General features: G+C 50.2%; 1 protein-coding gene across 2 annotated transcripts; it reads right to left on the bottom strand.

Annotated features, from left to right (window-relative positions):
- Nucleotides 1-313: 313 nt before the first annotated feature.
- Nucleotides 314-25,132, bottom strand: RBP1 (retinol binding protein 1). 2 transcript variants are annotated; one of them, XM_081790130.1, is made up of 5 exons: nucleotides 24,749-25,132; nucleotides 24,116-24,294; nucleotides 18,085-18,219; nucleotides 2,412-2,513; nucleotides 314-557 (listed from the first exon to the last, which is right to left on the bottom strand). In XM_081790130.1, exons 1-5 carry the CDS (start codon nucleotides 24,819-24,821, stop codon nucleotides 504-506), a joined length of 543 nt encoding a protein of 180 aa, XP_081646256.1. In that variant the 5' UTR covers nucleotides 24,822-25,132; the 3' UTR covers nucleotides 314-503. The 2 variants fall into 2 exon arrangements, with proteins under 2 accessions (XP_081646256.1, XP_060494775.1); XM_060638792.3 differs by lacking the exon at nucleotides 18,085-18,219 and having other exon boundaries at nucleotides 24,749-25,009.
- Between the last annotated feature and the right edge of the window lie 1,664 nt (nucleotides 25,133-26,796).

The following is a 26,796-nucleotide window of genomic DNA, read 5'->3' as shown; positions in this document are numbered from 1 at the left end:
ACCTAGGCTTTAAGTTCCCAGGTGGAGGGCATTTTTTCCTGCTTCTGTGGCATTCACTACATTTTGGTCCTGACTAGACATGTACCATGCAAGGTATTTAACACGTGGATAACTGAATGTCAGCTCACACATCCTGAACCCAAGCCTGTGCTCCTGGGGAAAGACCTTACAGGTGCAAGGTCAGGACTAAATCTGCAGGTGTGTGGGTGATATTTCTCCTTCAGCCCAGGGATGGCATCAGGAGAAGCTGGCTTCAGAAGCCCCAGAGAAAAAGTGAGCACAGTGGGGTTCTGAAGCTTCTTCAAAACAGATGTATTGAGCAGAAATCACTTTTATTGGGATGGCTTCGTTTTAAGGAAAAGAAAAGAGACAAAGCCAAGAGAGAGACTGCTAACAGATGCCTAGGAGTGGCTGGACATTTCTGCCCCATGCTGTGCAAAGGAGGGGATCCTGGCCCACACGTCCATGCCACTCATTCTTGGAGATCAAGGTCTGCTCAGGCTTCAGTGCACTTTCTTGAATACTTGCTTGCAGACCACACCCTGCACTCTCATCTCCTGAAACAAAAGCAGATGCTTGTCATTGGCCAGAGCAAAGTCACACTTGGGGCTCAGTGCATACAGGGGCAGGAACTTCAAAAATACTTAGCGCCTGCTGTTTCTCCTCAAGAGTTGGTTCGAACTAACCAATACCTTAGAAAGTCCGTTAAACTGGATCAATGGATGTTGGGCCCTGCTATGACCTAGGCAGGGCTGGCTGGGAAAAAAATGTGGCTCAAAACGGGCCAGCAGGACCCTCTGATACCTCCCCTCCCCCTACTACACTCAAGGAGCCAAAAGGCTTTCAGAACCTCAGTCCTGAGCCCAAGACAGAGTCTGTGCCCAAGCTTGGAAGAAATTGGGCCCAGACACATGGCTTAACCCCCAGAGGATTCAGTAGGTCACCAAGGCCAAAGCTGCAAACGGTGTGGAAATTCTAAGCTTCAGCTACACATTAGAGTACCTGGGGAGTCTGAAAAAATGCCTGGGTCCCAGGCTAGACCAGTTATATCAGTGTCTTAGTGGGTGGAGCCCTGGAATTGCTATTAGTAAAAGCTCCCAGGTAGTACTCAAATGCAGACCAGAAAGCTCATGCCTTTCTTACAGGACAGCCCCTGCTGAGTGGCCGGGGGGAATGACACACAGAGTGTCACCACACATTCCAAGTTTTGTTTTGTTCTGTCTTGTGTTTTGAAGGAGGCTGGAAATCTGAATATTTATGTGACATCTCCTAATTTTTAAATTGTTCCCTGAAGAAGTGTGAAGCTCCCTGATGGCCAAAGAAAAGAGGTCCGAGCCCTCCCCGCCCCCACCCCGCCATTTGCAACCTCTGGCATAGGGCCACAGAACTACTGAGCTGAAAGAGCCAGTGGAAACCACATACCCATCTACCCTCATTGCTCTGCAGTCGAAATAGAGGCCTGGGGAGAAGACAGGCTCAAGGTCAGGCACTGCGTTAGCCTAATGCCTCTGAAAACAATGCCCTTGTGCCTCTTCCCAGCATTCACACGGACTCGGATCTTTGCAGAACTCCTATGTGGTAGGATGGCATTTTGCAGGGGAGGCTTGAGGGAGGAAGGTACTTACTCAAAGGTACCCAGTGAGTCAAGAGTTGAAGAACCCAAGTCACCTGGACCAGGCTCTTTTCTCAGAAGGAAGGTAGCCGGGGAGTTCCAAGGGAAAAGGAGTGATGGGAGGTTTCCTTTTGGAGGACATGTGTTATTTTAGCTCTCCAGATGCTAAGCCCCTTCTTCTGGATTTGTGTGTACTATTCCCAGACAAAGGATGGAGTAGAAATGGCTTTGACCTGAGTTCCCAAGCCAGAGGCCCACACCTAGGCTTCTGAACTGACAAAGGCTTCTCGTCCCCTGACCTAGAGTGTTGAGAAGCTTAAAGAATTCTCCTTGATTCTAGCCTGCCACAGCTTGGCCTGGTGAACACAGACATCATTTGGGAGCAAATTTCAGTTCTTCTGTCTCCTAGCTGTGTAATTTGGATGTGCGCCCCCATGTTCTCATCTCCAGAATAGGACCCCTAATAGCAGCTGGCCCATAGGGCTGCTGAGAGGACAGAGAGAGATTATGGAATGCAAAAGAGCTTAGCTCCATGTCTGATGCTTAGCAAACGCACCTCTGTTCCTCATGTCTCTGACTGGACAGCTGAGTCAGCCTAGACCTTGAAAACTCAGGGCTCAGTGTTTAAAATCACTCAAAGGTCTTCTTCAGGTCCTTGGAAGAGAAGTTTCAGAGCAGAACCAAGGCCCAGCCACAGAGTATTTTTCCAAGGTCCACTGGACCTCAACAGTGATTATAGTCTCTGGACCCTGTTCTGCGCCCCCCCCCCCCGCCCCCACCCCACACACCAGCAACCTACCAGGTGCAGCTCGTCACCCTCAATCCATTGGGTCCAGCCGCGTCCCTCCTTTTCCCCCTTCTGCACACACTCGAGCTTGTCCCCGTCCCAGCTCACTGTGGTCTGCCAAGCAAAGGAACAGGGTTGTCAGTCCTGAGCAAGCAGCCCCAACCTTGTTTACCCAGGGTGTGCTCAAGTCAATTTCATTACAGAACATTTGCAGCCTAACTCCGTCCACCATGTGTCTTATTACAACATGTAAATCAGTTTTATTTTATTTAATTATATTATTTTTTAACATTTATTTATTTTTTAGAGAGAGAGAGAGAGGGGCAGAATGCGAGCAGGGGAGGCGTAGACATAGAGGGAGACACAGAATCCGAAGCAGGCTCCAGGCTCTGAGCTGTCAGCACAGACCCCATGCAGGGCTTGAACTCATAAACTCTGAGATCATGACCCAAGCCAAAGTCAGAAGCTTAAGCGCCTGAGACATCCAGGCATCCCTATTTTATTATTTGTTTAAGTATTTCTTTATTTCTGAGAGAGAAGAGTGTGTGTGTGCGAGCAGGTTAGGGGTAGAGAGAGGAGAGAGAGAATCCCAAGCAGACTCTATATTGTCAGTACAGGGCCCGACGTGAGGCTTGACCTCACAACAGTGAGCTGACCTGAGCTGAAATCAAGAGTAGGGAGCTTGACCTACTGAACCACCCAGATGTCCCCTGGAAATCAGTTTTAACATTTACAAAAACTTCCCTAAATTTCACTTAAAGGGGTACTTAGGAGAGAAAAGGTCATCAGGGTGGGGCTCTCAGAGCTGGGGTTGAGTAGGGGGCTGGGAAAGGAGGAGGGGCTTCAGAGGGCTGAGTGCACCCCAGGTGGGCAGGGAGAGGCTACTGTGCAGGTGCAGTGGGCATTTCCCGTATTTGCAGCTACCCACCTCCCCTTGAACAGCCTTTCCATATGTGGCAATTGCACATTATGAGCCCTGCCTCCTCACTGCTGCAGTTAAGACTCCATTTGCCCCTTGTTCACTGTGTGGCTCTAGGCAGGTCCACCCTGTCACTGGGTGCCTGTGCTCCTATCTGTCATAGGAAGGGGCCAGAGGCCATTCACTCGCCGGCCTTGGTTTTACAGAGGCAAGTTTCTAGGATTCATGTGTTCCCGGCCACGTTCAGCTGTTCAGCTGATAGATAGTCAGCAACAGCCTGATAAGGATTTAGGAGAGAAGAAGTCTGGGAAATGAGTATGGAGTGAGTGGGGCCACTCACTGGGCAGTGGGGACTACCTCCTCCTCCAAACCCCTCAGCTCCCTCCAGGGCTCACTGATGACTGCTGCCCTCTGCTGTTAGGGTGAAGCCTGCAAGGCAACACAGGCACAGGGTGACAGGTGGAGCCAGTTGTGTGCAGGAGTAAATCAGACCTCTGGTCCTGGAACCTGTTTCCAGAGGGAGACGGAGGTCAGGAGGACTTGGGGTGGGGACGTTCCTTTCTGGGGTCTAGAGATCACTCGGGGCACATGTCCAGCCAAAGAGAAGCTCCCACCTTCAAATGAAAACATAATGAAGTGGATGTCTGATGAGGTGTGTCATGGGCAAAGACCACTAATGACTCAAGCCACAAGACAAGATGCCCATTCACTGGGCACCCCGTCCATGCCGGGCTTACGAAGGGAAGTGGGGACTGAGAAATCAGACATTCCTCGACTTCAAGGAGCTCGTAAGAGTACTTGGCTTCCCCATCAACTTAACTTCTCTTTGTGTGTTTATCCTGAAGTCTACTCTGTATATTAAAGGCTCCAGACTCAACCTGAGGCTAAGAAAAGATCGCTGGTCCCCAGTTATGCTATATACACTTCTGCCTTTGCCAGATATGTTAGAGTCAATAAGCATATTAAGGCCCTCCGTGCTGGAAAATACAAGAAATGCTCAAAGAAGAATATGGTAATAAAAAGAATACCTGTAATCTTGCCTCCTCAGAGGTAATTACTCTAACATTTTGGTGTGTTTATGTCCAGTATTTTGCTCTATGAATGCATATATATATTTCTGTTTTTAAAAAAATTAGGATTGCATCATTTATGGTTTTGGGCCCTAGTCTCTTCATTTAATGGAAGCAATTTTCCACTTCAATAAATAGTCCGCATAAGCATTATTTTAATTGTTACATAATATTAAGGAAATAGCTACATAATTTGTGGCGCCCTGCAGAAAATGAAAATGAGGGGCTCTTTTAAAAAAATGTTAGGAATTTTAAGATGGTGGCAGACGAGCATTAAACCAAGCGAGGGGCCCTTCTGTGCCTTGTGACCTGTGTGACTGCACTTGGTCACAGGACCACGGAGCTAAGCCTGCTAGTATTACATCATATCCACACACTATCATTTAGTCCATTCTGTGTTCTTGGACATTTAAGTTATTTATTATTCTGTGCTATTATAAGTAAGACTGCCTGGAATAACCCAGTTTTGAACACATCAATTTCTTGGAGTACGTTTACAGAAGAATTGTAGCATTAAAGAGTATGCATATTTTTAAGACTTTTGATAACTACTGCCAGCTTGAGCCCCAGAAAGCTCACACCTGTTTACCGTCCAACATCAACGTCAGGGCACGAGCTTGAAAGAGATGTTCATTAATGGTAAGGCAGGCTTTGCTCCTGAACTAACATGTTACCCTTTCCAGATCATTTGACATCTTTTAATGGGGACCAGTTGGATACAAATAATAAAATACCTTAGCAAAAGAATGATGGATAGCAGAATTTCAGGCATCATGAGAGATGGAGGGATAGAGGGAGAGGGCAGAAGGATCTTTGGGCATAGAGAACCCTTTCTCAGAGCCCTACAATCAAGCCCATTAAAGGGAAGGATCCTTAACACACAAATGCTATGGCAGTTTCCAAAGGAGACACTTCCTCAACCCCAAATTCCTGTTGTCTCTGACCCCGGGTAAGTTGGACAGAACAGAGACTATTCTTGTCTGTACTGGATGTATACAGGGGAGGCTGAGCTCAGAGATGTTAAGGCAGTTTCTCAGGGTCACTCAGCTAAGAAGGAAAGAATCTGGGCTGGAACATGAGGCTTGCAGGACTCTGTGACCCCCGTGTTTCCCAGCCTAGGGCAGGGCATCCAGCAGGTGTCTGCTAGAGTCTCTGGGGGCTGCACATACACACAGGCATTGTGCTCAGACTCTGAGAAGCTCCAGGAGAACACCCTTCAGTTCAGTCCAAACATTGTTGGGTGTGGGTGCTGAGAGCCAGAGATGGGTCCTAAAGAGATCACCGCTGAGAAGGTCAGATGGAAAAGTACCAGGCGGTTCCAGCCTGGTGTGGCTGGTGCTGGCGTTAGGGGAAACCCAGAGGCTGCAGTGCCTGGGAGGGCTCCTCATTCTCACAGGAAACATAAACTAGTTTTTGTTTTTAAGCGGCAAGGCATGCCAAACACAGTGCGTTAAGGACAAGCAGGCCAGTGCCGTAAAAGCTATCCTGGAGTTAAGGAGAGGGTGGGAACAGGGCTGGGGGACTAGACGGGGCCACAGCGCCAGACTAAAAACTGGGACTGTGACCTGGAGCATGTTTCCAATGCCTGCCAGGGCCGCCTGCACCCGCAACGCAGCCCGCTGGCTCTGATCTCCTGGGTGGAACCCGTCGGCTGGGGAAGAAGCCGAGCTGTCCTCCAGGCTAAAAAGGGCAGGAAGCTCAGCCATCATGTACACAGGGCTCCTGGTACCTGCCCCCTCCCACGGCCCACCCTCCACCTGTATCAGGTGGACCCAGTACTGTCAGCGATGAACACGTGCCTAGGAGTCAACAGACCTGGGATCTCAGTCTCTAGCCATGAGGAATGACTGGGCAATGAGAGTAACCTCCTGAGCTTCAGTGCCCTCATCTGCAAAAGAGGGATTAATGGATCACATATTCACACCCTTGTGAAGTCCCCTCCTGCACAGACTCTGGGCTTGGCTTTGTGACTCGCTTTGGCCCACGGGACATTAGCAAGCACGAAGCATGCAGAGCTTTTATAAGCGCTTGTACGCCGGGGGCTTGGTCTTTCAGAACCCTCCCTTGTGGGAACCAAGTTGCCATGCTTTGAGGATGGCCAGGCTATCCTGGGGAGAGAGACCACGTGGAAAACCCTGGAGGACAAGAGAGAGGTTACCGCAGGAGAACTGAGGCACCCCAACTGAGCCTTCAGCTAAACATGCAGTCACATGGAACTCAAGAATTGCCCAATTGACCCACAGAATCAGGAGAATAAATGGTTGTCGTCTTAAGTTACTAGGTTCAGGGCAGCTTGTTATGTGGCATTAGCTAACCAGAAGATCTACTTCACCAGGTTGTGCTGTGGATGAGAGAAAATGTACGTAAAATGCACAGGGCTGGCATAGGAGGCCCAAATAATAGTCATCAAGACCTCCAGAGTTTAGACAGGGATGGGATTTGCTTGTCCAAGCTGGACAATAACTAAAAGTCTTTTAAGTTGGAAGTTTGTGAAGCCATGATGGATAGGCTGTTCATCGTGGCTAAACATTTCAGAAGCTCCTTCCCTTCCTGGAGACTTGGACCCAGGAGGAGACCTTGCAGGGGCTGCTTGCTGAGCTGGGCACCCAGGAGCACTGGGATGTCCACTGCCCTAAAACTTAATTGGTTTTTGTTCAAGCTGAAGATTTGGAGACTCCCCACTCACGGCAGTGATGGCTCCAAAACGGTGATTTAGTTCTCCCGCTTGGCTAGCTCATGTTCACTTTTGGTGGGAATGGATTTTTCTATTTAAGCTTTGTATCCTATGGGAATAAACCAGCCTTTCCCTAGAGGGCCAGATTTGTCCTAAGAACAGAAAAGAGGGGTGAGGAGTCAGGGAGGAGGATGGTTACCCAAGAACAGGAGAGGAGAAATAAAGAAAGAAGTAATGTTGGAAGGGGACTGGGTAACAAGCAATGGTCACTTGTTTTCTTGTGATAACTCCTGATGACAATCTTCCCCAGGACCTAAGAACTCATCCTGTGATGTCCTCTGTGGTAAGAGCCAACCACCTTTGCTAGACCAGGAGCAGGGAAATCTGGGACAAGGATTTGGCTTGCCCTGTGAATGCCGTGTCTGAAAGAGTCTTTAAGAGGTCATTTAACGCAGGTTCCCAGCTCAGGCACTCTCTACTGCTTAATCCCTTTAGCCAGGGTCTAATGGGGGAATTTCAGGCGAGAGAATGTTCCTGATGCTTTCCAAGTGGCATGGGAAGGCAGGTGCCTGTGGGGGCTGAGGTGGACACGATGCAAACCACAGAGATAGGCAGTGCTGTCTGTACCCCCACTGTGGGCTCTGGGACTCCACCTTGGAAACGAAGGGGAAGTCCGGCCACCTTCAATTTCTCTCCTCACTGCACGGACCACCTGCAAGTCTGCAAAAGGGCTGGAGTCCAGGGCAGCTGGTTGTAAAGTGAAGCCAGTCCAGTAACTTTTCTATTAAAAACAAATAACCTCTAACACTTTGGCTCTGTCAGCAGCTTTCCCAGAAAGACATGCACCAACAGATGAACGAAGACAGCTTTGCATCACTATGACAAGGGACTGTCACTTCAAAAGCCATTATCCAGCTCCCCTGACCACTTAGAAACCCCAGCTGGCACGGCTGCATGGGGACCAGTGACACAGAAAACCCGGCTTCGGCAGGCAGCCTGAGGAAGCATGTCCCAGGGGTCCAGAGGCCCCCCTTGCCCTGTGCAGGTGACCTATACTGGGAGTGACAGACTATTCACACTAAATGGACCCATCTCTTGTCAGTGACCTGGCCTGGTCCACAAATAGTGGGATTCATCTTGCCTCCCAAGAATTGTGACATTTGTTAAAGCTCCCACATGCCCCAAACACCCATTCCAACAAGCAGGGGGAGGATGGGTCACTGACCCCTCCACACGTGCCCACACAGCTCGAGGAAGCCCTGTACTTAAGGACCCACCTCCCAGAGGCACCTGGGACTGCATCTTACTGTCTCTGTGGTTCCAGAGCCAGGTCAGAAGGGAGGTCTTGTTCATAGTGCTTCTTTCTGCAAAGGTCAGAGCCAGGATTGACCCAGATCTGACTCCAAAGCCTGTGCCCTTTAAATTCTGGAGGGGGTGGGGGATTGAAAAACCAGACAGTGACTAGACACTTCCTGTACATGATGTGAATTGCTAAAAGCTGCAAATTGGCCATTGCTCCTGGAGTCTGAAGTATGCTTCACCCTTTGAGGGTTCCTGGGACAATAAGACAGTTCACAGCCTCTGGTGCCTGTGTTAAATAAGTAAGTGGATGAGAAAAGTCAGGAAAGGTAAGAGGGAGCCTGTCAAATGCCAGGTACTTCCATGTTTCACTTGACTTTCAAGCTCTAGAGCTGATAAAAATTAGACTTAGTCAGGTAACCAGACTATGTCTCGTGGGGGTTATGGGCTGGGCCATCACCTGGACCCAGTTCTTTCTGGTGGAAAAGTCCAGTAGCTGCCCACGAGGCTCGGCCCGGTGAGCAGTGTGCTCACTCTCTTCTGATCCACTCCTAGGAGGCTGGTAATTATCTAAAATCAGCACATTCAGGGGAAAAGCCAATTCTCTCTAAAAGCAGATTAAAACTAAATTAATAAGGCCTTAACATGTGAACGAGTAATCAGAGACACAAAAGCTGTTATGAGCAACTACTATAAACCAGTAAAGCCACAACAAGGCCTCTGTGGGCATGAAAGAATGCGATTCTAATGCCATGAAGGAGCTAACCGCAAATGATAACACAACTCTTAGGACAAATAAAATGATAAAATATTATGGCTAATCTTGGCGTGTCATTTTTAAAATTCCTTAAACATTCTGGAAAGCACCCAGGATCAATTTTAAAATAAGAAGCCCTCAGAGAGCACAAGGCCCCATGAGGCCAAGGTTCTGGATGGGGAGGAGGGAAATGGGGCTGGAGAAAGTCACAGGGCTCATGAGAAACTGTGCTCAGCCAATACAGGTACCCAGCACTGAGTGCCCCAATCTAGGGGCCCTAAGGCTGGGCTGGACCCAAGCTATGCCACAGAGCAGCTCAGCCTAAGGGGAAGGCAGATATGTAAACTGGCATTGACACCACTGGTGTTCTGAGTTGGGGTGGGTGGTGGGTACCCAGCCCAGTGAAGGGACAGGGAAGGCTTTCTGGTGGAAGTAATAGCACCACTGTCATTGTCACCGTCACCATCATTACTCTAAGAATATGTGCTGAATATAAACTATGCACTGGGCAGGGCAGGGTATTAAATACAGCCTGGGTCGTATCTTCCTGGAGCACTTCTCCCATTTTACAGATGTGGAGACTGAGCCTTTCAGGTCACCCAGCCACGAAGTGGGGAGATGAGATGTGAGTCTCACTGGACTAGAGTCCATGTTTTTGCCTACTGTGCCCTGCAGTTACCTGATCTAAGCTGATCTTTGAATGAGCAGTAGGATTCTCCAGCGTGGTTCTGTGCAAGGAAACATCCGGCAATCGTGCGCTCGACACCTGCACACTAGCCTTGGGTACTGGAAACAGAGGCAGGTGAGGCGAGCATCCTACTCTCAAGAGCAGACAGACTATTAGAGAAGAAGACAAGCAGAGAATTCCAACAGGATGGCAAGTGCTGAGTTGAGGCAGGTGATGGTAGTTGCAGAAGTGGGAAGGCATCTCATCAGTCTCTGGAATGGGGACAGAGATCTATCAGGGAAGGCTTCCTGGAGGGGATAATCACTGCTGGAATTAATGCTGGAATTGACACCAGAAAACACCACGGGAGTTAGTTAAGAAGCAGAAGTTGGAAAAGAAGGACGAGGGAATCCCAAACAGAGGAACAGCCTGGACAGATGCAGGGAGGCCGGAGGCTGCGTGAGTGAGGCTTCTAAATGAGCTTTGCCCAGCTGGACTCTCTTGGCATGACCCTCCCCAAGGATCCTGACCCTGCTCCTCCAAGCCCAGAATTTACTGGGGAGAGGACTCAGCCTCTCTTTTCCCTCACTTTACATCTTGGCGGCTCCAACCAGCCAGACCTGAGCAACGGACAGTCCGGATGTTTGCTTATCTGGCAGGCAGAGCCAGCCTGCTACTTGAGCCAGGGCAGGGAATCAGCTTGTTATCAAGTCCACAGGGCGGGTGTGGAGGGAGGGGGGGGCTGTTGGGAGGTGGCAGGGGAGGATGTACAGTAAAGGAGGGGCCATCCTGCCAGAGTGCTCGGAGGGACTCTGAAGGGCAGAGTCCACCAGACCCTCGTCACTGCCACAAGAGCCTCTGGTTTCTACTTCTTATCTCTCAAGGCGAACAGAAGCACACAGCTCCCAGAAGACAAGAGATGCTAGCTCAGTAGCTGAAGAGGAGTCAGCAGGTCGGGATCTCTCGACTGAGAGCTCTTTGGGGTCTGGGATCCTTTTAGTCACTGCAGGATACCAAGCCCCACCACAGAATCTAAGGCAGGGAAAATGCATATCACCATTTGCTGAATGAACGAACAAATGGCAGAAAAACATTGTAGGGGTACTCTTGCAATGAGCACATTTTTATTTTCAGATAATGCAGCCGTTTTCCAAAGATGAGCCGTACAGAACTGCGTTAGCCGTTGTGTGACACTGGCCTGAAATGCTGAGTCCTAGAGCACTTAGCCGTCATGCCCAGGGCCACACAAGCCAGGAAGAGTGCCAGTCATGGTTTCAACCCCCTTCTGCCCAACTCGGAACCCGCAGCCTGCTCTCTGTTACCCCATGAGCGTCTTGCCGCCATGGATGCTCTTGCTGCCAAACAGTACCCGGTAGGCTATGGGCCGGCTTGCCTGCCTGATCTGGGCATTTGCGGGGGTGGGGGGTTGGGGGGTGCCTGGTGACAGTCTTGGAGAGATGCAGGCCCGAGCCCCAATCCATCCCTACCTAGCAGGGAGACCCTGAGCAACGTGCCCCACCTTTTGAGCCTCCATTTCTTCATCTGCAAAGTGGGGCTGAATGTCCTGCCGCAGAACAAGAGCATCAGGATGAAATGAACCAAGGGGTTGCACGGACCCATTCAGTGCTGGACACAGCAAACCCTCCATAAGCAGTAGCTCCCTCTGCCATTGGCTTTGCCCAGCCTGTTCTCTCCGGCTGTGGACAGGCACGCGTCCTTGCAGGCCAGCCTGCGTGAGGTAGCTCTGCCAGCTCTTCTCTGGGTGGCCGGGTCACCCACACACATGTCACCACCTCTAGAATTTGTCTTCTGGAGAACACAGGTTACACGATGAAAGAATTAACAGTAACAGCTCATACTGATGGAGGTGACGATTACAGGCTTTCCCTCATTTAATCCTCACTGCGGAGTAGTAGGGATCCCTTACTTTATAATTATCCCCATTTCACAGACAAGCAGAGGCATGGGGAGGTGAAATAACTTGTTTCATGCCCAGTTGGCAAGTGGCATAGATGAGACTCCAAAGACGATGGTCTGGCTCCAGAGGTGAACCGGTTATGACTCAGCCAGGTTCTGCCGCAGAGAGAGCTGGGCCGTGGACAGCCTCCACCGTTGAGAATGAGATGTAAACCAGACCCCCACTCCTCTGCACCTGACAATTCCATCCATGACCCCGCTACCTCACTGGGGACACTGCATTTGACATTTCAAAAGCCTCACAGAGAAATTATTCCAGAGTTGTGACCCTTAACATAACAAGGATGCCACCTCTCTCTGGTAGCAATCTGGACTCAAGACTGCCAGGATCCCAATTTGGGCTCCACCAGCTCTCTCCGCTCAGACAAGCGATATTGGTGCCGGCTTTCATTTTCTTCACATAGAATAGAGGAAGAATTTTGGCATCTTCATTACAGAATCGTGAGGCTTAAAAGAATTAATGCGCCTGGGTGGCGCAGTCGGTTAAGCGTCCGACTTCAGCCAGGTCACGATCTCGCGGTCTGTGAGTTCGAGCCCCGCGTCAGGCTCTGGGCTGATGGCTCGGAGCCTGGAGCCTGTTTCAGATTCTGTGTCTCCCTCTCTCTCTGCCCCTCCCCCGTTCATGCTCTGTCTCTCTCTGTCCCAAAAATAAATAAAAAACGTTGAAAAAAAAAAATTAAAAAAAAAAAAAAAAAAAAAAAAAAAAAAGAATTAATGCATGGAGGGACACCTAGGTGGCTAAGTCGGTTAAGCGTCGACTCTTGATTTTGGCTCAGGCCATAATCTCATGGTTGGCTGAGTTCGAGCCCTGCGTTGGGCTCTGTGCTGACAGCATGGAGCCTGCTTGGGATTCTCTCTCTCCCTCTCCCTCTTCACCTCCCCTGCTTTCTCTCTTTCTCTCTCTCAAAATAAATAAAAAACATTAAAAAAAAAAAAGAACTAATACATGGAAAGTGTCTAGAATCCCTGGCACATGGGAAATACTCAACAAACACTAGCTATTATCAAGTGCCAAATGGATCTTGCAGTGATATGATCTACCAGTTATATTGCTTGAAGTTCTATTATTTTTATGTAACACTCATATGACAAACACACTGGAGCCTTCTGTGCTAGGCACTGGACATGCAAAGTGTGGGTTCCACTGTCTAGAATCTCAAATCGATTAATAAGTGTCACAGGTGCCCTGGGAGCAATGGCTGCAGAGAGTGACAGTGAAGCAAAAGGAAAGGATGAATGAGGTGGGATGAGGAGTCAGGACAAGGTTGGTGGAAAAGTCAAGCTCGGGCTGGTCTTCACCAATGGGTAATTATTCTTCCAAGGGAGAAATAAGGGGACTTATCCCAAGGAAGTGAACAGAGAGATGCCAAGGAGGAGGGCAAGTGAAGGTGCCTGCAAATGGTGGGATGGGGCCAAGGATATGAGGTGGGTAGGGATTGGAGCTGGAGCCATGTCCTGAAAAACCCAAGGCACCTCTGGGCTTTGCCTGCCAACCCTGGGGAGCTCCTGGGCAGTTGAGCCAGGGAGTGATACAATAAGATTCCCATTTTAGAATGTGAACGATAGGGTGAAGAGTTGAGGATGGCGGAAGGGAGATCAGTGTGAAGAAGTAACTCATGGTAAGAATATCCAATGGAATAAAGGCAGTCTCTTCAGCAAGTGGTGCTAGGGAAACTGGACAGCAACATGCAGAAGAATGGACCCGGACCACTTTCTTACACCATACACAAAAATAAACTCAAAATGGATGAAGGACCTGAACGTAAGACAGGAAGTCATCAAAATCGCAGAGGAGAAAGCAGACAAAACCTCTTTGACCTCGGCGACAGCAACCTCTTACTCAACACGTCTCTGGAGGCAGGGGAAACAAAGGCAAAAATGAACTATTGAGACCTCATCAAAATAAAAAGCTTCTGCACAGAGAAAGAAACAATCACCAAAACTAAAAGGCAGCCAATAGAATGGGAGAAGATATTTGCAAATGACATATCAGATAAAGAGTTAGTATCTAAAATCTATAAACAACTTACCAAACTCAACACCTCCCCCCCCCCCAAAAAAACCCCAAATAATTCAGTGAAGAAATGGGCAAAATACATGAATAGACACTTTTCCAAAGAAGACATTCAGATGGCCAACAGACACATGAAAAAATGCTCAACATCACTTATCAGGGAAATATAAATCAAAACCACAGTAAGATACCACCTCATACCAGTCAGAATGGCTAAAATTAACAACTCGGGCAACAACAGATGTTCGCGAGGATGTGAAGAAAGGTGAACTCTTTTGCACTGCTGATGGGAATGCAAACTGGTGCAGCCACTGGGGAAAACAGTACGGAGGTCCCTCAAAAGTTAAAAATAGAACTACCCTACAGCCCAGCAATTGCACTAGTAGGTATTTATCCAAGGGATACAGGTGTGCTGTTTCAAAGGGACACATGCACTCCAATGTTTATAGCAGCACTATCAACAATAGCCAAAGTATGGAAAGAGCCCAAGTGTCCATCAACGATGAATGGATAAAGATGTGGTATATATACACACACACACACACACACACACACACACACACACTGAAGTATTACTCAGCAATCAAAAATAATGAAATCTTGCCATCTGCACCAACATGGGTGGAACTAGAGGGTATTATGCTAAGCGCAATTAGAGAAAGACAAATATCATAAGACTTCATATGTGGAATGATGTGGAATTTAAGATACAAAACAGATGAAAATAAGGAAAGGGAAGCAAAAATAATATAAAAACAGGGAGGGGGACAAAACATAAGAGACTCTTAAATACACAGAACAAACTGAGGGTTGCTGGAGGGGTTGGGGATGGGGGCATGGGCTGAATGGGTAAGGGGCATTAAGGAGGGCACTTGTTGGGATGAGCAATGGGTGTTATACATAAGGAACGAACCACTGGAATCTATTCCTAAAATCATTATTGCACTATATGCTAACTAACCTGGATAGAAATTAAAAAATAAAAATAAATTTATAAAATGAAAAAAAAAAGAATTCTTGGAAAGTGCTGAGCCTATTGCACAGGAGTAAACATAAGAGATGTTAATAATTATTGTTATTATTACAGGCAAGAGATATTCAGAGAAGTGGGGATGGGGGAAGGGGAAAGAGATACTAAGAAGCAGAATCTACCGAACTTGTTGACTTGTTGCCCATAAACACTTTCCATTTATCTTCACGGTGATCATTTACATGGCAATGCAGTGATCTGTGGAGTCAAAAAGCCACAGTTACTCAAACCACCTGTGGTTATGTGGCACTTAGGAACACCAGCAGGAGGTGGCCAGTTCTGCAAACCACAGAGTCTGGAGTCAGAGAGGTGTGAAGTTGAATCTCAAGGCTATGGTTAACCAGCGATGTGACACAGGACCTGAGGGTCCCTGTCTGTAAAACGGGAGTAGCACCTCCTCTCCGGGACTGTTGGAGGATTAAATAATATATGTAAAGTGCAAGGGCAGAGCCGGCCACACAGAAGCCCCCAGATGGTGGCTGTGCTTATATGTAGGTTGGGGAGGGTTATTAACCACACAGCTACAAACAAATACCTTTGGACAAATAGACATGGCTTTCCTTTGAATGATTTTCTTGGAGTGTAATCACATAAGTGGGATCTCAGAGCCAAAGAGTGAGATGATGTTTCGTGACTCACCGCAAACTGTCAGACAGGATTTCCCCAGCCCCTCATTTCCTGCATGCAGAGCCAGGTATGTTGTGAGGACGGGTAAGGGTGGATTTTGCAGCCTGGGTTCTCCTCCATCTCTACCCTCACACCTTTCATGCCCATCTTGTTTATACAGTTCTTCCCCAGAGTCTTCTCTGCTGTCCTTGGCCCCTCAGGTCAGGAAAGAAAGAAGCGGGGGGGTGGGGGGGGGGTGGGTGGAGGAAGCACAGACTCACCAATCACCCTATATTAAAGACAACCAGCCCTCTAAGGTATTTGCTGGTTAAAGGAAACACCTAGAAAAGGCTTGGGATATTTAACCAAAATAAATGTGCTCTAACGTTGGAATTTCAGGCATCATAACGGAGACCTGGAGTTTTCGTTTGGAGGACAAGGGGTGGTATGTATGTGTATGTGTATGTGTGTGTGTATGCACGCATGCTCTAGCACAGATCAATTTGTGCAACACAGATGAGCCACACCAATGCTTCCCAGGGACGAAGCCATTGTGACTCAGGCACAGAGCTGGTCGGCAGAGTTTTCAGCCAACTCCAAGTCAAATACGAGTAAGTCCTCAAGCCCACGTGAGAGGTTACAATAGGACCTGAGCTGCAGGGCTGGTTACACGAGAAGCTTCCCACGGGGCCAAGGGGACCGGAAGGCAGTCATCAGCTTACAGCCTCCGGATGCCAGGAGGGGAGGGCAGAGGGGGTTTCCTGCTCACTCAGGTCTTCTGGATCCAGGCCCGGCGACCGCTTCAACCAAGAGAATATGGCAAAGTATCGCTATGTGACTTTGGAGGCAAGGCAGATCACAACACTGTCATACCCTTTTGCCTCGTGCTCTCAGCCCTCTCACTCTCAGGGCCCAGCTGCCGTGTCCTGAGGAAGCTCAAGCAGCCAGGAGACAGTGCATGTGAGGGGCCACACGGAATGTGGGTCTTCCAGCTCCCTGCAGACAGGACATGCCGTGGGGACCACTCACCCCCCCTTTGCCCAAATTGCAGACTCGTGAACAAAATAAACAGCTGCTATTGCTTAGAGTTTTGGAGCACTGGGTTTTGGAGTGGTTTGTTACACAGCAATAGAAAAATGAAATAACTCATCACCATACATAATTGTCACAATAATCTCATCAGTGCTATGACCCCCGGCTCATTTTTATAGATGACAGATAAAGTACCTTCGCCAAGGAAACACAGCTGGAAGGTGGGTCCCAGATTCAAATCCGGATCCACCTCGAGGCCAAAGCTCCTAAGTGCTCTGTCGTAGCCCGTCCTTGTTCACACACACACTACTGGGGTCTTTTACCCGGGGTCTCAGTTGCAGACCATCATGGGTCGCTGCCAGTTTGGTGTCCCCAGGCAGACTCCATCTGCAGGGACTGGACTGCACGTCTCCACTTTCATCCAGCCCCCAGAACTAGGCAGCCGGGGCCCTGGCGCAGGCTTGTTACACTGAATCATGACCAGCACATCACAGGATCCTGGGCGCAGGCCAGGCTGCTTCCTCATTTTTCTTTCTCAGGAGTTATCAAAAGCCTAGTCTTTGAACCAGCAGCATCAGCAGCATCTGGGAGCTCATTAGAAAAACATGTTCTTGGGCTCCACGGCAGACCTTCCGATTTTGGAAACTTAGGGGGGTGGGCCGCTCAAGTTTGAGAACTCCTGCTCTAACTATTGATGTGGTTCTTTAACCCATGATCTGTGGGCTCTGTCTGAGGATGTCTTTAGTGACAGGAAACTGGTTCACACAGCCTCAGGGGGAAGAAAGGGAATGCCCCGGCTGGCTCAAGTACACCGAAAGTCTTGGAGATGTGCTGGTGTCAGGGGCTCCAGCAAATTCCCAGTGTTGCAGCTTCTCTCTCTAATTTCTGCTCCTCTGCTGGCCTCATCTTTCCCTTCTGTTGGATTGCTCCACACGGCCATGGGAGATGGCATCCCACCAGCTTATGAACTTTAGAAGGACTAGAACACAGCTCCCCGCCAGCGTCCCTAAATTAAACCCCGGGAAAAGGTGAGATGAGGCAATCCTGTGACAGGTCACGGGACACGGTCATCACCCTGGTTTAAGGTGCCCAACCCACGAGAGACAGTGTACCATGATGTGCAGCTCCACTAGAGCCTATGAGGTGAGTAAGGGAATACCTCCCACCAGAAGAGGAGGTGTTTCTTTGGGTGGGTGGGGAGAGCAATGTCGGTCAGAAAAACAAACAGCAGTAACTCCCCCAACCAACACCAGGCCACCGTCAACGATTATGCTTTGCCTCTAGTCTAAGGCATCACAAGGGCTTTTGGTCCCTTATTGCACACAGTGTTGTGGCTTCACAAGGCACTGCCCCCTGTGCTATCTCCATGGTCCTCTGAATTTGCCTTGTGAGACAGCAATCATGATGCCCATTTTGCAGATGTGAAGACAGAGGCAGCGTGTCCAGTCATTTAAGGTCACTGTCAGTTGGGTAATGGAGGATTCAAGCCCAGATGTCGGCCTCTAGGACTAGCACTGCTGTCCACACCCCCATGCCTTGTCAGTCCTGTGCGCTCACCTCCAGCCTGTGATGGGCTCACAATAAGGACCTGAGGTGCTGGCCCTCAGCAGAGCTCCGAGGGGAGACCTTGTAATACAGACCTTTATAAACAGACCAGTTAGAATCCTTCCTCTGCCACCAGCTGGCTGGGACCTGGGGTCAAAAAGGTTCTTCACCTCTCTGAGCCTCAGATTCTCATCCGCAAAATGGGCATAATGACACATAGAGAACTGCATCTGTTGTGGAGACCAAAAGAGAAAAAGTGCTAAAATCATTCGGTGCAGGCACGGTGCTTGGTAAAGACTTAGGGCTTGTTATTTTTCTTTGTTCCTGCCTAACAAAAAACAAAACCTAACACAACAGTGTGATTCTTGAAAGCTACTTTGTGCATTTTATTTGGGTTGCTTAAATTCTTCTTTTTGTAATCCTCAAAAGCATGCTGCTGACACCGATTTCAAAGGTCGGAGAACTTTAGCTAAGACATGAAAGAGACTCCGTGTTTCCATTCTGGAAAGGACCCAGCAGAGGGCTGTGGGCCTGATCTGTGGCCCTTGGAAGGTTCCCCAGTCTGAGGGCGTTCACAGCTCTGTGGTCCAGGGAGTTAATTGTGCCATCAGCATTGTGTTCTTTAAAATATGAACCAGAAAAAAACCCATTAATGAGACAAGAACAGGATCAGAGAGCTGGCAAGAGTTTAAACCAAAGTGTTAACAGCAGTTTCGTGGATTTCATGTATTACCATATATAATTAGATGGATGGATGGATGGATGGAAGGAAGGAAGAAAGGAAGGAAGGAAGGGAGGAAGTCAGGGTAGGAAGGGAAGGAAACACAGATGGTTAAAAGAGAGAATTCAGAAAATCTATAAGCACGGACATGGAAAGATGCCTAAGAAGCAGCACTGAGTGAGAAAACAAGGAGCCAAGGACTGGATTTCTTTCCTTCCTTTTTTTTTTTTTTTTTTAAACTGATCAATAGATAGACAGCTTCTATATTCGAGGAAGATTTCCGACAGATCCACCAGAAACGGGAGCGGTGATACCCTCTGGGAGGTGGGAATGAGGCCAAGTAGGGGAAGGGGCCCTTTCCTTTGCAGTCCACTCTCTCCTTCACTATTTGAATTCTCTTTTTCCTTTTACAATAAAAACAAAGAAAGCAACAGAGGGGTGGAGGGCCGCAAGCCGGAAGGCAGGCTCTGCAGAAGGGGTCATCCTGAGTTCACAGCTGGAGCTGAGGGAGAAGCCTCAGCCTGGGCAAGAGGCACCAGACTCCCAAATGAACAAAGGTGCCCCCTCCAGGGAAAACTGGCCCCAGTGTCCGAGGTGGGATGACAAAGGGCCCTTCTGCCACCACTGCGCGGAGCCGGGCTCATGGCTGTGATTCCGACCCAGGCTATCTTCTGCCACAAAAGCTGCTCATGCTGGGGACAGCTGGGAACAAAGAAGTCCATCATTCTTCATTCCAAGGGATTCCCTGGCCTGAGGGGGGAACACTATCTGGGGTTGAGGAGAGCCCTCCTCCTGCAAGCCCTCCCACCCTGCCAAAGCTACCTGTGCTGGATTTAATACGTGATATTGGCTTCAAACTGGGCCTGAGATTTGCTTTTTAATGGATAAAGGCATGCAGGCGGCAGCGGAGAAAAGCTAAGCCCAGTCTTCACACATTTCCGCCAAAATGACAGTCCCTGCTGCCTTCAGGTCACATAAAATCTGAATAGGACAGACTGGAAATGTGAGCTGAGTGATCCCAGGCCACACAAATCTGCATCCTCCACCTCTCAGTCTGGGGACAGACTGCTGAGCCATTCCAGGTGGCTCTGGGCCTGGATGGCAATGTCTCCGGGGGGTCAGATGATGGACCAAACCAGCTGGTGGCCCGGGGCCCTCTGCAGCTGACTGTATGGTTTCCCAGTGTCTCCAGAGATGCACGGACACAGAGATGTTTCTTTCCTCCAGAGCAGGGGTTCTCGAACTTCAGCCGCATCAGAGCCATGTAGCGCACAAACCGAGCCCCAAGCCACCGGCCCCACCCAGACTTTCTGATTCCATAGGCCAACAGCGCGGCCGGAGAATTTGTGTTTCTAACAAGTTTGTGCGCTCCTGTGGCTGGTGTCTGCTTCAGTACACTTTAAAGAACTCTACTTTAAAGAACCCACAGTGCAAACAAAGACAAAGGGCTCCTTGATCCTGGACTTCAGGTTAACAGAGCAGGGTGAGGCCTGGGCAGTGTCCCATCTAAAGGGACAGCTCTGACAATGCCCCAGGGGTCCACACAGCACAGGAAGAAATGGGCAGCCAGTGTTTTCAGCCATCTTGATTTTGTTGGTAAGAACAGGCAGAAATATGGATTTTTCTATGAAATCTTACAATCTTTGGCAACTGGCTCTGAAAATTTTCAAACACTGTGCAGGCCAAACAAAAACACATCTGCAGGCCAGATTTCACCCTCTGGCTGCTGTGCTAGAGCACACATAATGTTCCCATAGAAAGAGGCAGAATCGGAGGTCTCTGAGCCAGCAAGCCCCTGGGCCCTTAGGGAAGGATGTCAGTCTGACCAAACCTCTCCTGGCAAGGGGTCCCTGCAGCCTGTCAGGGTCACACGCAGACTCCCTACTGGGTCCTCATCACTCCTGTCTTCCCCAGTCACATCTGGCACTCTGGTATTTGTGGACTACACGTCTCCCACCTCCCAGGCCCTCTCACAACCAGGCCTTTTTGGACTCCTAGGCCTTCACACACACGGCTCCCTCTGTCCCTCCCAGAATGCACTTTTCCCATCTCTGCATATGCCCTAATGCTTACTTGTCTTTCAAGGCCCCCCTCAACCAGGCAACTTCGCTGACCACTGCTCCCTCACCCCTCTACACTGTGTTCCTCAGCTCACTGTACTGCCATCACTAAAAAAAAATGGCCTGGGTGTTCCAGAAGGCCTTGCTGCTTCTGTGTCTCCAGGGCTGAGCCCAGAGGCCAAGGTGGGACAGGTCTGAAGTAGCATTTACCAACTTCTGTTCTCTTGGCCTTGGCCTTCCTCTTGTCCCCTGTCTGCTTGCCTGGCTATTTCCTGTCTATCCTTCAAGCCACAGTTCAGACTACTTCCTGTGAGAACCTTCCCTGACCTCCCAGATCCAGGGGCGGGGTGTGCCTCTCTGGCTGTCCTGCCCCCACCCGCATGCTATCACAGGATGTCTGGCTTCCCCCACTGCCCTGAGCTCTATGAGGGCAGGAATCTTGTGCAATTCGTCTCAGTAACACAGGGGTTGCAAAGATATGGGTAAGCACCATAAAATGCTTGTCGGACCAAGAAAGGAATGAACAAAACAGATGAACAATCCCAGGTGAGAAATGAGACCCTTGAGATGTGCTGGGAAGGAAATGTTAGAATCCAGCCAACTTGGTGCCGAGAACAGATTGGCCTCCTCCTGGCCACTGCTCCCGGCTGGTGGGTGCCGGAGTGTGTAGAGCAGAAGGGGCAGCGGTAAAAGTTAGCTTTGGCAACTGCCTGGCCCAAGACCCCAGGGGGACTTGGAGACCTCAGCCCCTGCGGCCTCTTGGCAGGCAGCTCCTCTGGCCCTTGCAAGCCTCAGGTTGGACAGTCGCTACAATTTGATTATCCTCCGCCCTCCCCTGGCTATGCTCTTCACCGTAGGCTTCCATCCAGCTGGCAGCCAGAGAAGGACTTCTCTGCAATGCAAAGGGTCAAGGGAAGGCCGGAGCAGAGAGGCCGTCCACCCCCCCAACAGCACCAAGGTGAGTGAGTGCCATACACTTGGGAGAGGGGCGCCCGGAGTCCTGGGACAGCAAAGGTGACCATGAATCCTAGTCCAATGTCATTAGTTTGCCCAGCTGCTGGGCTCCCTGATCTGCTCACCTGGGATGTCCTAATGCTGAGTTGAGAAAAGGAGGAGGCCATGTGCCCCTTCCTTTGTGTTTGAAACCTTCGCTTCTTCTACCCCTTTCCTCTTGGGTAGAAGCCACCTCCTCCAGAAGTCCTTCTGGGTTCCCCTCCTCTAGGTGCTTCCCTTTGTCACCACTAATCACACTATGTTCTCTCTGTGTGTCTGTCTTCACCACAAAGACTGTGAGTTCCTGGCACATCAGGGATTGCGACACCCTCCTCCACGTCCCTGTGCCTGGGGCCGTGATTAGTGTCTGAGGAACACGGTAGGTGCTGTGTAGTGGCTAATGGCAGGGACTCTGGAGCTGACAGACCAAATTCAAACCCTCCCTCGGCTACTTACTTAACCTCCCCAACGTCACACAACAAGAAATCTTGCCTCAGTTTTCTTATCTGTGAAATGGGGTTGAAAGCAGTATTGTGAAGATTAGGTTAAAATAAAATGGGAATAGTACGTGGTAACAGTATGTGGTGCACAGTAAGCACTCAACAAGCACTGGCTAGTATTACCAGGTGATCAACATACGTCTCACGCAGTAATGGATGAGGGAGGGAAAGCAAGATGGAAGGCAATTAGCCAAGTAAGTACAAGCGGGCACATTCCAGAGGCTGCAGTGACCTAAAACAAACAGAGATGTCTGATGTGCTCTGTGAGTACCCTAAGAGTGAGCTGGGGACAAGAGGTGTCCTTAAGTTCCATCCAGCAGGCCAGGGAACAGATCGTGGACAGTAATCTGGAAGGCAGAGCCCTCACCTTACCAAGGCAGACCCTGCTGCCGGTCTCCTTTCCCACTGTGAGCCTCTCTGAGGATTAAGAGGCCCTGGGCCTTCTTAAGGCACCAACTGACATGTTCTTACACCAGTATCGGCCTCTCCAAGGACACTCCCTGCTGGCTACCCCCTCTTGTGCCATCACTCCAAACAGCAGACTCAGACATCAACTCCTGACTACCTTCGGATGAATCAACAAGCTGGGGGTGAGTAGTCCAGGCCTGGGATTCCACACTCTGGCACCTTCAACCACAGCCCCAGCAAACCTCTGCCATCTGGCTTCTGCAAAGGTGACCGGCAGACAGGGGCCTGGCAGGGAGCAGAAGGGTGAGCTTCAAAGTGCAAAGGCCTAGGGTTCAAATCCCATCTCTTACAAGTCTCTTCCCCTCTTGGAGCCTCAGTCATTGTATATTATGGGGTCATGGATCTCTCCCTCATTGGGCTATGGTGTAAAATAATGGTGTGGTGCAGGGCACACAGCAGACCCTCAGTAAATGTTGGGAGGGGGAAGGGAGATGGGGGGGGGGTGCTCCGTCAACAAGCAAAGCAGGTCCCTGGGGGTGAGCATACAATACTAGCTCTGGACCCAAGACTGAAAAGGATGCTGGGAGCACCCAGACCTTCCAGTGACCCAAGAATGTTGATAGAGACTTGGGGCTGACCTTCTAGAATTTCCTGTGGAAACGCTAATTGGGGTCTCTGGGTCATCAGCTTCCCACCCTTGGGGATAGGCTGCTCACTTCCCTCCCCCTCCTGCAGGAATGCTTCCTCTAGCCTGGGCCACCATGGCAATGACCTACTGAGTAGGGGTTGGCTGCAAGGTTCAAAGGAAGCTCAGCAGGCAGTGGAATATAGGGTGGGGAAGGGGAGGGCCAGGAGCCAAATCCCAGCTCGGGACAAGGTGGGGCAGGTCAGAGGCTTTAGGGAGATCACGATATCCCCTGCTTCCTAGAATGGCTTCATGCTAGGCTATACAGGAAGTTTTACACTTCAAAAGAGTTCCCTGTGTTTCTTTCCTCCTTTCCTTCAGCCTTCCTCCACCTGGCCCTAGTACAGGCAAAGAAGAGAATCAACAGACTTGCCTAGAATTCCAGCCCAGCCCCTCCCTAGCTACTCTGAGCATGTTACTCATCTCTTTGAGACTGTTTCCTCATCTGTAAAATGGTTATACTCCTACCACCCTCATAGGTTGTCGTGAGGATCAGATAAAGTCAAATGTATGAAACATCTGGCTCAGTGCCCGGACACAACAGAGACTCAACAATCTGCAGCTTTCATATCCATCACTATCCTGTTTGGGCACAGGGGGATGCTTGATAAGTGGGTGCTGCCTACCTTGAGGGCTGGGAGTATGAAGATCCTTGGTCCCTAAGAACATAAGGGCCCTCGCCTCCCTCCCAAAGGAAGTAGTCCAGACTTCGGTCAGGCCCCCTGGGCAGGAGATGCCCTGGTGTATGCAAATCCTCACCATGCACTTGCGGTCATCTATGCCCGTCAGATCCTCCTCAAACTCCTTCCCAACCTGGAAGTCCATGATATAGTTCCTGAAAGTGCTCAGCGTGCGGATGATCATATGGTCGCCGTCCTGCACAATCTCTTTGTCTGGCTTCAGCAAGTTGGCAATTTTGCGCAAGGCCACGTTGACATCTGCAGGGGATGAGGGGGTAGAGGGGACAGAGAATTGGCAGGAAAATTCAGATAACTGTCTCCAAGGTAGCGGGGTCCCAGGAGCCGGCTCCTCGCCGGGGCAGCACCATTGGGGTTTCCTGTCCGCTTAGCGCTGTCTCAGCCAGCAACCGGTTCTGCGCATTCTTTTTTTTTTGCAACAAAGTTTTCTGGCCTTATGCTGACCCTGTACCAACAAAACCTAGCAAACTAGACCCAGCTTTCCTAATGAAGTTATCCAAGTCTAGAGGCAACTATCAGATGTTTACCACCAATTAGTCCTAACAACCCCCACCCTCCAAGTTGGCGGCCGAAGCCCTTTCGCTGGCCGGCGCACGGGGCGGCGGCTGGCCCAGGCAGAGGCAGGCGGGCCCTCGGGAGGGCTCTGCGGGGCCCAGCCCTCGTCCCCGAGCTGCCGGCCGGGGCAGCAACTTACCGAGAGCGCGCAGGTACTCCTCGAAATTCTCGTTGGCCAACATCTTCCAGTACCCGGTGAAGTCGACCGGCATTTCGGGGGCTACTGGGGCGGGACGGCCACGGAGCAGGCAGGCGCAGCGGCTACCGACGCGGTCGGGGTGGTGGGCGGCCCGGAAATGTGCGCCCGCCGGGGGCAGGGGGCTCCGAGGGGCGGCGACAGCTGGATTCCAGGCACGCACAAAGCCCGCGGGAGGAGCCCTCGCAGCCGTCGCTCCGCCCCCTTCGCGGGGGCGGGGCGGGGGCAGGGGGCGTCGGAGGGCCAGGTTTGTCTCTGGCCTGCGGCCACCTTCATTCAGTAACCTGAAGGTCACTTCCAGATGGAGGAGGAGATGGGGGTGAGGAGGGGGGAGGTGCTTTAGTGGCTTCAAGTCTGGTTCCTGAGGGATTCCTTCCAACGCCTTGAACGTCTCACATTCAGCAGCCACTTAAGGGTTAACAAACAGTCTCGGAGGGTTTGCCGGAGTGATTAGGAAAGGAGCTGGTCACTGATCTTTGCTCCTGGCCAGTCCGGCTGGTGAGCGGCCAGGGTCAGAAAAGCTGGGGAGTTGCATTCTGGGCGAGAAAAGTGGGCACATTTCCACATCCCTCCCCCAAATAAAAGCAAGGTTGATGTTGTTTAAAGTTAAGTATGGCTGAAAAGGCCCTCTGGGTGGTTACGATACAAAGAGAAGTTTGAGATCCCCTGCTTTATGCAAATGTAAGCAATGATCAATATACTGTTGATTTTTTGCCTCCCTTTTCATCTAATGGCAGCGAAGTATTCCGTAGTGTTCTTCTCACTGTGCTTTTTTTCCAGTTAATATATTCCAGAGACCTTTCTACTTCTATACATAGAAAATGTCATTCTTTGGCGGGATATTCCATTGTTTATCTAGCTTGCCCACCACCGATGGACATTTATTTTGTTTCCAATCCTTTGCTCTTAGAAACAGTTCCACAGTGAAGATCTTTGATCACATTTCATTTCCCACCGGGTGGGTATGTCAAAGTGCTTTAAAACCTCTGCCTTTGCCAGTAAAGAGATGACATAATCGTGTGGGTTGACTTTTTGACCTTCCATTAAAGACTAAGTATCTCTTATAAATTGCTTCTTGCACAAATCAAAGCCTGGGTGACAGCAGGTACATTCTCTTCCTCCCCTAGCACTGCCATGGCTTTCCCCTCCCCCACTCCCCCCTCCCCCCCCCCCCCCCCCCCAGCCTGGGGCTCATGCTAGTCCTTGCCTCAGACTGCATCTTGCTGAGTTGGGAAAAAAATGCCTCTTCCTCAGAATAGGGGCAGTTTCATCGCAGGGAGTGCCTTGGATTTTAAGCCCCTCTTACCCAGCTTGCTCCACACCAGGATTTCCCATCCATGGCACTGTTGCCATTTGGGGCCATATAATTCTCTGTTGGGAGTGGTGGTAGGTTGTCCTATGGATTGAAGGATTTTTAGCAGCATTCCTGGCTTCTACCCACTAGATTCCCCCAACCAAAAGGATGTCTCCAGACATCGCCAAGTGCCTGGGAGAGGGGTGCAGAATCACACTGCTCTAGACAGCCGTGCCCCTATCAGGTCGGTTTCCCATCTCATCTCACCTGGCTCTGGGACCCTCAGGCCATCAGTTGTTCACCCTGATCCTGACTCTGCGTCCCTCCCTAGCCAGCTCAGGGCTCATCTCGGTGGACAGCCAGGACACCCTTTCCCAGCCCTGCCCAACCTGAAGGTGCAAGAAGAAACCCCTGTGGCTCAGTCAGATGGATGGGTGGATCCTGGCATGGACTGGGTTCTCTGTGGCATCTACTCAGGGCCAGCCATGACCCTGGGCTTCCTTGTCAGCTTGACTCACCAGAACCGGGAATCAGCCAAAGGCTTAAGCAGTAAACTGGCCATTTCTTGGTTACCTGAAACTAGTTTAAACCCTTCTTCCCGCTCCTCTGAGCCATCCAGCTCGGCCAGCCAGATTTCTCACCTATTGCAACCTTCATCCTTTGTGCTAAGTCTCCCTTTGTGCTGAGATGGTGTATG

The sequence above is a fragment of the Panthera onca genome, chromosome C2 (genome assembly GCF_046562875.1).
Source record: "Panthera onca isolate mPanOnc1 chromosome C2, mPanOnc1 haplotype 2, whole genome shotgun sequence".
NCBI classification, from domain to species: domain Eukaryota; kingdom Metazoa; phylum Chordata; class Mammalia; order Carnivora; family Felidae; genus Panthera; species Panthera onca.
This window is presented reverse-complemented; position numbering and strand designations above follow the sequence as displayed.